The following is a 14,367-nucleotide window of genomic DNA, read 5'->3' on the forward strand; positions in this document are numbered from 1 at the left end:
AACTAACGGTTTAAAATGAAAAGCTGAATTTCACAAATACTGTGACAAAAACGAAATGTGTTTGTCTATAATGTGTTATGTTGTTGGCTACTTGTCACACTACATGCAAGATTAAAATATCATGTTTGCTTAAAGAGAATAACTCAGGTAATAGGAACAGACAATCACCCAGGACTTAGATGATGTGACTCTTGCAGTTGTCAGGGAGACACAACTGTGTAGCTGCCTTAGGTTGGAACCACGTTTATCAGTTTGCATTGCTCACTGTGTTCAAGGGGCTGATTAATAGGCAACAATTGGATTGCTCCAGCAGTTGTTAGGTGTGCATGGATTCTCGAAGGGGTAACATCTTAACTCATCCACAATGCTTGGAAAGAAAGAAAAGAAAGACTTGCATTTATATAGTGTCTATCACAACCTCAGGAAGTCCCAATCACTTTACAGCCAATTAAGTTCTTTTTTGAAGCGTAGTCACTTTTCTAACGTAGGAAACGCAGCAGATAATTTGCGCACAGCAAGCTCCCACAAACAGCAATATAATAATGACCAGATAATGTGTTTTAGTGATGTTGGTAGAGAGATGAATATTGGCAGCACACCAGGGATAACACCCCTGCTTTCTTCAAAATGGTGTCATGGGATCTTTTACATCCACCTGAGAGCAGACAGGGCCTCGGTTTAACGTCTCATCTGAAAGACGGATTGCTCCTAGGAAAAGACCAAGCTATTCAATTCAAATAAAAACTATTTTTAAAAATATATGTTTGATTGGCAGCACTACTGGAGTTTGAGAGTTAAACGTTTAATTTCCTTTGTTCCAACCTATCTTCAAAATCCTGAATTGATTTGCTCCAAGTCAGTAGCCCTTCTGAAGCCATCAAAAAAGAGTGATAGGTAGGAGGTTAGAGCAAAACCCCCATGCAAGGTTATGGTATTCCAGTTTGGCACTTTGTGTTAGTGCAGGAGACACAACTGTTATCTTTCTACATTCTGAGGAGGAATAATGAATTCTGTAGTTACTGTAAATGTACCGTTTATCTTTGCTACAGTTTCCTTATCTATTTATATTTATTGTTAATAAATTAATTCTTTAGTTTATGGCCTAGGCCATGGTTTGGCAGGGTGTTTATTCTACTGCTTTCTCGAGTCAAGGAGATCAGATGATGGAATGTGATATATCTGAAATACAATGACAAGCCAAATTACAGTTGCTGTTCAACCCATGGGTTGCTATTATTACCTACATATTGGGCAGCACACTCCGGATACTAAGAATTGAAGGCTCAGATACCAGGATAGACTTTGGCACAACTCAAGAAGAATACCTGAGCTACAAAGACTAAAAGTTGTAATACATACATTAATATATTCACATACATTATCCTTTTCATATCTTGTTGGCCAATACTGTTTTAAATAATGCGCAGCCTTGAAACTTACTGTTTTAGCTGAAAGTATGATTTTCTATTGTTGATATTAACTGTGCGTTTGTCCATCAGAAGCTTTGTAATGGGAGGGAAAGCTATTTTTATTACTTTATCAAAAACAATTTGTAAGTTAAGCTTCTTGGACCAACTGTAATATTCCTTCTTTGAAATTATCCTGAAAGGCCAAAGACACTTCAGTGAGCATATGCAAAAAAAATCACAGAATTTATCATAATTTTCATATTCTTAACTATATTTAAATTTGAATGGAACCAATATCAGTCACATTGGACACATCAGTTTGTTTGTTTATAATTCCATTAGTGTACTTATATTTTGACTGTTATTTTTGTGTGTAACTGGTTTGGCTGAAGCACAGATAAGAACAATATGAGTGATGTTGACCATGACCATTCGCTTACAGCTATCTTTGTTCAGTATAATCTGGTGACACATGCAGAGAGTGCCCTGTGAAAGAATTCTGGATCATCCGCCTGTTTTGTACAATATGCATTTTATTGTTGCTCAGGTCAAAAATCTGCAGAAACGTTGATGATTCTTTTTTATATGAACAAAAATTAATTTTTAAAAAGCATTCAAAAAAAGTCATTCTGCATATACAGTCATCCAGCGTAGAATTATTTTGTGTTATTGATACTACTATTACACAAAAATGCAAATGTCTGAGGGAGGGGAAGTATGTACTTTTTTTAGGATAATGTAAAAGCTGTAATCTTTGCTTCTACAACATAACCTGCCTCACAATACTTAATGTACATTTTTGCATACCACTGATTGCAATGTTTCTCCAACACTAGAAATGAGCTCAACGTACAGACACAACTCAGCACAATTGCAGCTTTCTGGACAATCTCCAGTGCATCACATGTGTAGCTGAGTCTAGAAAAGACAATGGCATAAATTCCTCAGCCTGAGCTGAAACACTGTACAAATGGTGGTTTTGATATCATTTGAGGGTATGCATTAAATATAGATTTTTATATGCCTTTTCAATATTTAGCTTAGAATTGGATTTGAACTCATGATTTTCTGTTATTAAATGATAAAGGTTTTCTGTACTGTGACCATGTCAGCAATTGTTTTGAGTTGTGCCACACAGTTACATTGAAATCCCACCACTTTATAAAGGGTCATTGGATTTCAGTGGCTGTAAGACTGCAGTTATATTGTTACTTTTGTGTTACTACAAAGTGGTTTTAGTTATATATAAATACAAAAGTGACAGTATAACTTAGAAGAGTATCATGTATACTAAAGCCTTGAAGTGTGAGACCCCCTCCAGGAGGCTGCCTTTCACCAGTTTAAATTCCCAAAGCAAGCAGCATAAATCCAAGCTTAAAGTATAACAGATTAAAGGCCTATGTAATAAATTATTTTTTTTGAATTGTAAATTTGTCAGCAGCAATGGTATACTACCAACAAAGTATTACAATAACATACCTTGCTACATTACGAGCATTCTGCTAAGACTGTCATAACAATTATGCAATTGCTGAAGTTAGGCAGAGAAATGTGGATTAACTCCTGTAAATAATACCAGTTCATCCTTGTAGGCAATGCAAAAAAAAGCACTCCCTGTACACTGAGCTATATATGCACTAGTTAGCTTCTCCATTAGAAACCATGTCTTATATACCCCAAGTAGAAGCCAAATTTAATAGTTCACTAGCCCAGACTACCAAAGCATGAGTCGTTTCACAAATGTTGGAATCCTGGTTGCCAACTTGGTAAAGATGCACCAAAATCTGCCCTTTACCACCACATGAGGATTGTCAGCTGCAAAGTACAAAACACATGAAAAGCAAAAAAGGACTGAATTTTATCAAACATATTCACGAACATAGGCTACAAACATTTTGACTGGTAGTTTGTAGCTAGCCATCAATACTTGCTTTAAAAGTTCTACTCCAATTTTCTATTTTCCATGTGTTTTAGGCAGTGTTGATTATTTTTTGGATGCAATTACACCAATAAAGTGAAGATAAGCAAAGTAGATTAGAAAGTTTTTGTTTCAAGGAATGATTCACCCAGTATTGAATTTAATTTCTCTAGGACTTCTGGAATGTTGGCTTTGTTCATTCTGAGAGATAAAACTATCGTTTATGATTTAACGAGGTGCTTATATCAGTATGTGAACAACAATGAGTTCAAGAGTAACAAAACTGACAGATGCACATAGTTGATGTAAATTTTACAATAATAATGTTTTTGAACTTTTTTTTAAAACAAAAAGGTTCAATCTAATCAGAAAAGCAAATATGAAGAACTATTGGGAATATTCTTTAAAATATCAAAAATTTTGACCAACACGTATCTCCCACATCTTTTAGAAAGAAGTCATCCAATTACAGAAGTATTTTGCTGGTTTACTTATTTTAAAGTTAAGAAAATAGATACAGCAGATAAGGGAACATACATCTGTGCACACACATAATACCTTGGACTTAATGCTAATCCATTGTGTCATACCTTAAATGCATTGCACGTCAATAGGGTAAAAAGTAATGATTGGTTCAAGTAACCATTATCCTGTTAAATTAACCAAGCTCGTTGCATTTAGTCAGAGATATTTGAGACAAAGAAGTCAGAATTCAATTCCATTAACTAGACAGAAGGGAAAGCTTTTAATTAACAACAAGCAGGCACCAGAAAACCATCAAATCAAACTAATCAATATTTTTTTCAAACCTAGCGATCTGGAACCAACAAGCACCAAAAATCAAACCAAATTGCTCAAATAATTTCTTCACATGGTTTGTAGCTTAACAATAATGCTTATAACAAACACATAAAAAGTTACACAATTTTGAAAAGAAAACATTAGATCATTTAATGTTAGAAATGCCTGCAAGGAGGTTCCCCCACATCGACTTGCCCTTCTGCTTGGGGTCTAGGCCTTGGGTACTGGAAATTTGCAATTGCTATGGACAAATTCTTTATGTGGGAATGATAGCAAAGCATCATGGGAGTAAAACTGTTCCTGTGGAACGACAATAGCCATCACAACCCCTATCATGTGACAGCCAAGCTCCAATGGACTAATTTTGTGAGACAGAGAGATAGCTGCAATCCCCACTGCTGAAGAGTTGTGATCTTGAAAGAGAGAGCATGAAAGTTGTAGTTTGCACCCTGCCCCTGTGGAATTAAAATTCCCAGAATGCATCATGACAACCTCATCATCATATGAATATTCATATACTGTGAGGCAAGGGGGGAAAAAATAAAAAATAAAATGTTCCCATTTTTTGTACAGCTTAAGCCATTCAATAAAAATTCCGAGCTATTTGTGGTATTTGGAACGAGGGTTTTACGGGAGTGTTGCTGCAGGAAATTGACGTTTGCACTGGACCAGAGGGGAATGAGGCACTTTGATGCTGAACTTGGACACTGCAGTTAGAGTCTGTCAGCTGGATCCAGAGTGTAACAAATACCTACTTGTCCAGATGGTGGTCATTGGAGTCTCAACAGTAGGAAAACCTCCCTAAGCAGTGCTACAACCAAGACAGCTTCAACAAGAGCTACAAATCCACTCTGGGAAGTAAGGGGCAGAAAAAGATTTTTTTTTGTAATCATGTAAGTAACTAAGAAAAGTAAAGGATGGTTTTGGGGAGAGAGAATGGAAAAATAAGCAAATTAAGTACTTGCATCTTAAGCAAGTAGTCCAAATTCACTGTAGGAGGTAGAACACCAACTAATTATAGAATGTAAATTGCTGTGAATAAAATATCTGAGGGATGGGGGAAAAAACTGGTTACTTACATGTGAAGCACGTTTTGTAAAGTAGCAGGTAAATATTATTACAAACATTGTGTCTGCAAGGCCCATATCTTGCAGCATTAGCAAGGTGAGTAATGCTTTTACTTCATGTCAGTCATGCATTTGACTCGTTCAGTAAACATACTGCATTACAGTGATGGACAAACTGTTGTCACATTTCGACTTTAGTGGAACTGTGATAGACATCAGAACATATGGCTCAATACCACTGGAGATCTAGTAGTAATAAATTAAATAGCAAAGTTAGATCAACAAGTTATTTGCAAGTATTTTATCTGGTTCAGAGTGACACACGCTCATACTAGATTGAGGATGTTTTTCAAACAGCAGATTACCGTGACTTTTAAATATAATTTTCAAAGCACTGATATACTGTGATTGAATAAGTCAAATTGTTTTGTTACATTGTATCTTTACCAATGTTTTGGGAATCAAATTCTTCAAGTCCATTCACCTGTTAAAACCATAAGCAGTGGTTTTGATCATTTAATTAGCTAGAGAAGACTTTTTGCCATTTTATTAATTGCAGTCAGAGAAGTTAACAAACATAAAAAAACAAATTGTCCATAGTACCAAAAACATTACTTTTCTTACAGTAAATCATTGAAACTGTGTCCCTTAATTAAATGTTAACTTCCATCTTCCATCACCGCCCTGTGGTTGAGACATTAAACTTCTTCTGTGAACTGATTAAATAACGAAGCCTTGGACCAAGTTCCTTAATGACCACAGATGCACACCATTTACTGCAGAAAGCACTCACTGATAAAGTTCTTCTCACTGTATAGACAAGCCTGCATTTATAAAATTATTAATTGAGTACATAGTGCTGCTACACAGCAGTATTAACATTATTTATTGTAGAGCTCACAAGCAAAGAAAGGCAGGACAAGCTTTTATTCTAAGCAATCGTTTTGTCAATTACACTACCCCTGTAACTCCTTGAATACATCTGCCTATTTTAATTGGACCAATAAGGGCAGGCACTAGGTTGTCCCAGTGTCACCAGACAGAAAACACCACAAGTACCCTCACTAGAAGGGCACCACGAATACAATGGTCCAATTAAACAGAGAGGTTTAAAATAAAATCAGGGCATTGTTGTCAAAATCAATTATACAGTAAACATCTTGCAGTGCCCACCAGTCCTACTTTTTTAAATGCCCTGATTTTCTCTTCCATATAACCCAATAAAAGCCAAATAGACATTTAAAAGATCTTCAATTGACTGGTCTCCATCATTGGTGAGGCCATGAAGTCAGAATAGAAACCAGTTATCACAATTTGATTGGCTCGTTTTACATCTCTGGTTTATTGGCTTGGATATATATCACCAAGTAACCTTTGGTCACGTGATAACATCCCAGCATTGGAATTGGCCTGAGATTAGATCTTTGTAATATACTAGTTACCCTGAAGGCTGTACAGTAAGTGGCTGCAATAAAATGGGATTAGCTATTTAAATCCGCAATAAAACAAATGGGAAATAACGTGAAACTGAAGTCAGATGAAAAACAATTAACATCACAGACTGAATGAATGGAATAACTCAACTCTGATCTATTTATAATGATGATACAACATTTATAATGATGATACTACCTTGCTCCAACCACATCTTTTACTTTAGATCACATTTTCAGTCAAAAGAAAATCAAATATTTTTGGGAAACGAGCATTGTTTTGTGGGCGTGGCTGATTTAATGGATTCCCGAATGCCATTTACTGACATTTTACATTTCTTAAACCTTGAGCAAGAAATCTTCCATGCATGGTTAAACAAAAATACCGTACAATATTACAATACATGCAATAGATAGGAGTGGACAAAAAGTTACATCACTACAGTGAGTAGTGGGTCCAACTTAACTAGAGCAGTATGAAAAAACCTAGAACCTCATTGACTGTTTTCAAACGTTGCAACGTTGCCAGGAATAGGCTCCTGTCACAATTTGGTTCGATGTGCTATCTTTTCAAGTAGCAACAATCAGAAACACACACACACACACACACACACAAATGAAGGTATGTTGTAGTTGGCCAGCCACATGACATTCCGTGGCAGCTTCATGATAATGTGAATTCCCCAAAAACAGTTTATGGGAGTTCACTTTTCAGAAATCGCTGACAATTCACTGTAATGGCAAAGGAACCAAAACATAAAAACGAGTCACACATTATTGCAGGTTAACAGCACAGCTTTTGTATGTGCAGGGTGCTGCTTAACTTCAAGAATAGCACAGTTCTTTTTTAAAAAGTGCTGAAGACTTGTGCTTCAGAACTAGCCGTGCCTCCAGCCAAGCTGTTCCAGTACATCTACAACACTGGCATCTCCAAGAAAATGTGGAAAATTGCCCAGGTACGTCCTGTCCACAAAAAACAGGACAAATCCAATCCGGCCAATTACCGCCTCATCAGTCTACTCTCAATCATCAAAATGATGGAAGGTGTCGTCGACAGTGCTATCAAGCGGCACTTACTCACCTTTCCACCATCTACAAGGCACAAGTCAGGAACGTGATGGAATACTCTCCACTTGCCTGGATGAGTGCAGCTCCAATAACCCGCAAGAAGCTCGACACCATCCAGGACAAAGCAGCCTGCTTGATTGGTACCGCATCCACCACCCTAAAAATTCACTCCCTTCACCACCAGCTGCAATTTGAACTGGAGCAACTCGCCAAGGCATCTTTGACAGCACCTCCCAAACCCGCGACCTCTACCACCTAGAAGGACAAGGGCAGCAGGCACATGGGAAAAACACCACCTGCACGTTCCCCTCCAAGTCACACACCATCCCAACTTGGAAATATATCGCCGTTCCTTCATCGTCGCTGGGTCAAAATCCTGGAACTCGCTACCGAACAGCACTGTGGGAGAACCTTCACCACACAGAATGCAGCGGATCAAGGCGGCGGCTCACCACCGCCTTCTCAAGGGCAATTAGGGATGAGCAATAAATGCTTGCCTTGCCAGCGACACCCACATCCCATGTATGAATAAAAAAAAACCTGCTTACTGATACTCAGTTTGGGTTCCGCCAGGACCACTCAGCTCCAGACCTCATTACAGCCTTGATCCAAACACGGACAAAAGAGCTGAATTCCAGAAGTGAGATGAGAGTGACTGCCCTTGGCATCAAGGCAGCATTTGACCAAGTGTGGCACCACGAAGCCCTAGTAAAATTGAAGTCAATGGGAATCGGGGAAAACTCTCCAGTGGCTGGAGTCATACCTAGCACAAAGGAAGATCGTAGTGATTGTTGGCGGCCAATCATCTCAGCCCCAAGACATTGCTGCTGGAGTTCCTCAGGGCAGTGTCCTAGGCCCAATCATCTTCAGCTGCTTCATCAATGACCTTCCCTCCATCATAATGTCAGAAATGGGGATGGTCACTGATGATTGCACAGCGTTCAGTTCCATTCGCAACCCCTCAGATAATGAAGCAGTCCGTGCCTGCATGCAGCAAGACCTGGACAACATCCAAGCTTGGGCTAATAAGTGGCAAGTAACATTTGTGCCAGAGAAGTGCCAGGCAATGACCATCTCCAACAAGAGAGATTCTAACCACCTCTCCTTGACATTCAACAGCATTACCATCGCCGAGTCCCCCACCATCAACATCCTGGGGGTCACCATTGACCAGAAACTTAACTGGGCCAGCCACATAAATACTGTGGCTACAAGAGCAGGTCAGAGGCTGGGTATTCTATGGCGAGTGACTCATCTCCTTTCTCCCCAAAGCCTTTCCACTATCTACAAGGCACAAGTCAGGAGTGTGATGGAATACTCTCCACTTGCCTGGAGAAGTGCAGCTGCAACAACACTCAAGAAGCTCGACATCATCCAGGACAAAGCAGCCTGCTTGATTGGCACCCCATCCAACACCCTAAACATTCACTCCCTTCACTACCGGCACACCGTGGCTGCAGTGTGTACCATCCACAGGATGCACTGCAGCAACTCGCCAAGGCTTCTTTAACAGTACCTCCTAAACCCGTGACCTCTACCACCTAGAAGGACAAGGGCAGCAGACACATGGGAACAACACCACCTGCACGTTCCCCTCCAAGTCATACACCATCCCGACTTGGAAATATATCGCCGTTCCTTCTTCGTGTCTCGGTCAAAATCCTGGAACTCCCTTCCTAACAGCACTGTGGGAGAATCTTCACTACATGGACTGCAGCGGTTCAAGGCGGCTCACCACCACCTTCTCAAGGGCAATTAGAGATGGGCAATAAATGCTGGCCTTGCCAGCGACGCCCACATCACATGAACGAATAAAAAAATTAAATTAAATGCCCCCCAAAAAATGTGCAATTGATGCAAACAAAAGTGCAGAGTTGGAAGAGCAGGTCGCGCTTTTGGGGTGAAAGGTTCGGTCGCAATTAGTATTTACTTATCCTTTGCAGAGTTGGGTGGAAATTCTGTCTGACCAGAAAAAGAATGTTCCTTTTCTATAGGGCTGAATTCCGCAACAGATCGATGGAACTACAAAGATCTGATTTAGAGACCAGCACATTGAACATTTTGTTGTTATTTTTGAAGGGAAAGGAGGGGGAACCTTCGGAATACCCCTGATTTCCCCTCAAAAACCTCTACACACACACACACGCTTAAAATCTATTTAAGCAGCAGGGGAACTACAGAGGATTGCCCTAGAGGGGAGGAGGTCGGCTGTGACTCATCGCCGCCAGGGAACTGCGGTTTCAAACTGTCCTAATCCAATTACTTTATAGTGACAGGAGCGCGTCACTCTCCGGCTCTTACATGTTGACCGCGAGGAATAAGAAAAAACAAATTAGGGTTCTTGTGACTCGTTCATCCTTTTCCAACTGATGCTGCTACAGGTAGCAGACGAGTTTTTAAAAAGGACAAAGAGCAGCTGTAGCGGCCGATCGTGCTGTGTGATGGGGAGATACAAGCAAATCTCAAGTGTGAGCTGAATGTTAACATGACTGCAGACGCCACAGGGCGGCTCGGCTCGCTCTCCTCCAGCCCGCTAGAGCTACGGAATTAAATGCTTGCAAGTACACACACGGCGGGGTGGGGGGGGGGGGGAGAAAGAGGGCAAACCGATCGTTTATTTCTACAGCAATAGCTGGTCGGTTTACCGATCGAATTGGTTCCCATTTCTCCCGGGGCTATACACCACCTCCCAAGCATTTTTGGAAAGCTGCCAATTTTTTGGCGTGTCCCTGTGTGAGTATGTTTGTGTGTACAGCATATATGTTTGCATACAGGTGGAAGTACCCAGAGAGAGAATCTCATGAAAACAAAGCAAACATCATCTGCAACTGTACTCCAGTCACTTCCAGGATAGCTCGTCTAAAATGCAAATCGCTCTAAGAATACATTTTAAAATTGAAAAATAGTCTTCCGTTTCAACGCACTATTTTGCTCGTTATAGCTCTACTATTCACAAGTGTGTCGTGGCACATTACCAGAGGACGTACATGTCTCCGTTTCTACTTAAATATCACCCAATGATCTGTCTTTGAACGATTATCAATGCAGCTAATTAAGGTATGTCAATAAATAGTGCCAGTGTAATTGCCACTGTCCTGAAAAAAAGTTAGGATATGGAGGCAGCCAAAATAGGGACATAGATACTGAAACTCATTCGCTCTCACAGAGTGAGGAGAGGAGAGAGACGCCATAGATTATTGATAATAGAAGAGAACGCACGACATGCTAATTACACATTAAATGCGATTCAGTCCCATTTAAAACCATAGCCGGACAGATGTGAACAAATCCGGGTTATTTCTGTTTGTTTATTCCTCACGAATGCGCACGTGTTTGGAATATGCAATAGATTGGGTTGGGTGAGTGGATGTTTGAGTGTACATCAGCCATCAGATGAATTGTACCAAACACTTGGTCGGCAGTGTGCTTCCTATAAGTTTCTATGGGCAACGCAATCCCTGTTTTCGGATTGCATCTCATTATCGAGCCAAAGGTGGATCACCATTCCGGTTTCTAAAAGTGGGTGAGTGCGGGATGATTAGCCTCGTTACTTCGAAAACTTTCAGCCAAAACATGAATGGGAAACACCGCATGGAAATTAGAGATTCGCTCTTTGTTTTTATACGTCGCCTGGCGATTGGCTTTACAATGTCGAATTACGGGTTTGCATTGGAGGAAAGAGTTAACTGATATACATGCAATGAATACATTGATGTAGGGACTCGGTAGTTGGGGGATACATGTAACCATTCATACAAAGCTTGCAGCGTTGTTGCGATGATAGGCAGGCTTTTCAAACCCATCCTAAATTGACATTATGAAAAAATATATAAGTATAATAGATGAGTGAAAGGTTATGATGCAACATCCCTTTCCAGTACAGTCGGAACCCAGTAACTAGTTAGTGAAGGACTCCGTATCTTCCTTCTGTTGTGGCATTCACTGATACCATGAGAACTGTATTGTATGAACTGCTGCAAATTTTATGAATAAAGTATATTTTTTGAAAAAAAATTCACTGATAACATGGTCATTGATTATGTAACTGACAGATCGCCATTGATTCTTCTTTCCTTGTATTGAAGATTTTTAGATACAATGGTTTATGCCGATTGTACATCACTCACAGCAGAGTTCAGCTTTCACATGGAAGGAGTACGTGATTCCTCACCAGGCATGTGTCAGGGTATTGAGCTCCCAACACTTTGAAATCACACGGTCGAATACAAAGCCATAACCGTCCCAACTCAGTCCTCACTCACAATGGTAATTAGCATGTTCGTTTCAGACCAAAGTAAAACAAGTGCTGGGGTCGCTAGACCAATGAATGCAATCCCACGAACTCCAAGAGGGGACCCTCCCATAATCAGCGCAGAAAATGTGCTCATATTGTGTGTCTGTTTGTTTTATTTAAAAGCTCCTTGTACACCGTCTAAAGCAGGCTGAAGAATCAAGTGCATCTGCCTTTCGCGAGTCCTAGAATAAATATTGCAGTCGATCTTGCTCAGGGGTGGCATTTTCCGTATTTGGCAATAGCTGCATTGGTATGATGTGAATACTGTACACGATTAACGGAAGGGGGGTGAAGAGAAAGGGGGAGAGAGATAGAAATGCAACGCGAATGCAGAATACATGTCAATGCAATTGCGAGGGGCCGAATAAACGGAGGACGGCGGGTATCAAGGCGGAGATCCCCCGTCTGTCCTGTATTTTTGAAACAGCAAATCACTCTCGGCTTACGAAGCAGTACCGCATCCAATCCATACCGCATCGCAGCATTTCACATCAGCAGAGCCTACCCGACAAGTGCCCAGAGCGTCCTAAATAGAGCCAAACCTCAGATTCTTACCGGGTTCAAGTTATCCTTTAAGAAATGTGGCATTCAAAAGGCGCTGGGGGGATCCTGAATACTGAATTTACTAACACAATTTGGACGGTTGTGGTGCCCAGCTTCCGATGGTGTACAGTGCGTTACTATACACGGATTTCCCACACTAGTGTCTGCCAGGCTAGCTGTTACTATCTATGTATTTTGCTGGACAGGATTCCGCTTCCCCCTCCCCAAACACTCTCCTCAGAATCTGTAAATGTAAAGCAAAAATAACAAATGCTGAGGCAGGAGCGACACCGCCGCTAATTTCAAATCCAGCTTAAATGTGATGCACAAAAACCCAAGTACCTTTCATCCAGTCCACCACTTGCTTGGGCGTCCACTTGCTGATGGGTTCCATAACCAAAGCCATGGGTGACCAATTTGTTTGTATTGCACGCCAGGCAGAAACGGGAGGAGGGAGAAGGCGAAGAGGGTGGCAGGTCTTTCAAAGCATGGTTGAAGAAAAGAGCGAGCTTGGTGTCATCGTGCAATCCAGATGTATGTGGAGGGAGGGGGGTTGGTGTTGGAGGCTTGAGAGAGCCCCGTGGCTCCACCGCACTGATCCGTCGAGATGTTGGCAGGAGCTTCGCCGCACGCTGGCTGCAGTAACCTCAGGCACGGTGCGCCGGAAATAGCGCAATATGCAAAGTCTGGACTTGTCACTTTCACTCACATCCTGCTATTCCCAAACTATATTTTCGCTTGTGATGCTGAACTCGCAAACGGACAGCGGTTTACAAGCCTGCGATGCCGATGAGGAGGCGGCGGGCGTTTCCCTGGATTATTCCAAAGGACAGAGAATCCCGGGTTCGAGGGACTGCACAAGGAGGGTACCTGGAACTTTCACTTAGACTTTCAAACGGAAGTGCATGTCGATACCTGGGTATATGCAGCGACAGGTCTGAGAAAAAGACCACGGGCACAGCCAGCAACTCTCATCAAGGCACGTCGGAGTTGATTTTGCGAAATATATACACACATTTGGCCTAAATCCCGTTAGCAGCTTCTGCACATTCCACTTCCCAGACCAGAAAATGATACAATTGATCTTTAGGTAAAGATGTCGAGCGGCAGGTCCCACGTTATTGCTCCAGCCCTTCCTGCACCTGTCTTGTCTCATTCGGTTGAAGGACCTCCGATGAATGCGCATTGCTGGGTAGCTGCTTGCTCTTTGAGGGCTGAGGGCTGGGAGCTGGAAGTCGGGGGGGGGGGGGGGGGGAGAAGAAGTCCTGTTCGCCCACTATTGTCCCAACAGAGGTTGCCCGGGAAACAGAAGAAAATAGGTGGGTGGGTGAGTCCTCAAAAAGTGGGCACGGTTTGTACATCGAAACTAAAGCCGTCAGTTGGGAAATGTCAAATTAAAAAAATATCAAGTGCTGGTAATCTCAGCTAAAAGTAGAAACGATCAACTGCACTGCCGGCGCCTCAGCATTTGTAAAGGGAAAAGAACAGTTTAACATTTAGGGTTTAATTCCTTTAAAAATGTCGGTGCTTGAACGAATTGGTTAAAACAAATGCAGACAACGAGCAAATAACCGCTTGAAAAGTCTAGTCCTTGCACAAAGATCCATTTTATGGCACATATTTGAAAATCTCAAACAAATTTCAAATGTAAGTCTTGAAGCCACAATGTGCTTCTTGCTTGGCGCCGGTACACAGACCCAGACTCTTAAATATTGTTCTGGTTTGAAACCATCTTTCTCGATGTACTAACTATAATGGATCCCATAGTTATCATTTCCTCTGCAAAAACAGTGTGCCAGGCACACGATTAGGTGAAACTCCCATTAATTATCAC

At 41.2% G+C, this 14,367-nt stretch overlaps 2 protein-coding genes across 10 annotated transcripts in view; one reads left to right on the forward strand and one right to left on the reverse strand.

The window, feature by feature from the left end:
* si:ch211-26b3.4 (connector enhancer of kinase suppressor of ras 2) overlaps nt 1-14,367 on the reverse strand; it is a 648,212-nt gene that overhangs the window by 610,002 nt on the left and 23,843 nt on the right. For 7 of the 9 annotated variants that reach the window (XM_067996829.1, XM_067996828.1, XM_067996826.1 and 4 more), the window contains exon 1: nt 12,876-13,098. The exons of the other annotated variants lie outside the window; for them this stretch is intronic. In XM_067996829.1, the coding sequence (XP_067852930.1) occupies nt 12,876-12,939 (64 nt within the window). In that variant the 5' untranslated portion in view covers nt 12,940-13,098. Of the gene's footprint in view, nt 1-12,875; nt 13,099-14,367 lie in introns of those variants that run through there. 9 annotated transcript variants of the gene reach the window in all.
* The window catches only part of hdx (highly divergent homeobox), a 171,707-nt gene that overhangs the window by 22,108 nt on the left and 135,232 nt on the right, over nt 1-14,367 (forward strand). The gene's annotated exons all lie outside the window — the stretch shown is intronic.

The sequence above is a fragment of the Heptranchias perlo genome, chromosome 15 (genome assembly GCF_035084215.1).
Source record: "Heptranchias perlo isolate sHepPer1 chromosome 15, sHepPer1.hap1, whole genome shotgun sequence".
In the NCBI taxonomy this organism is placed as follows: Eukaryota; Metazoa; Chordata; class Chondrichthyes; order Hexanchiformes; family Hexanchidae; genus Heptranchias; species Heptranchias perlo.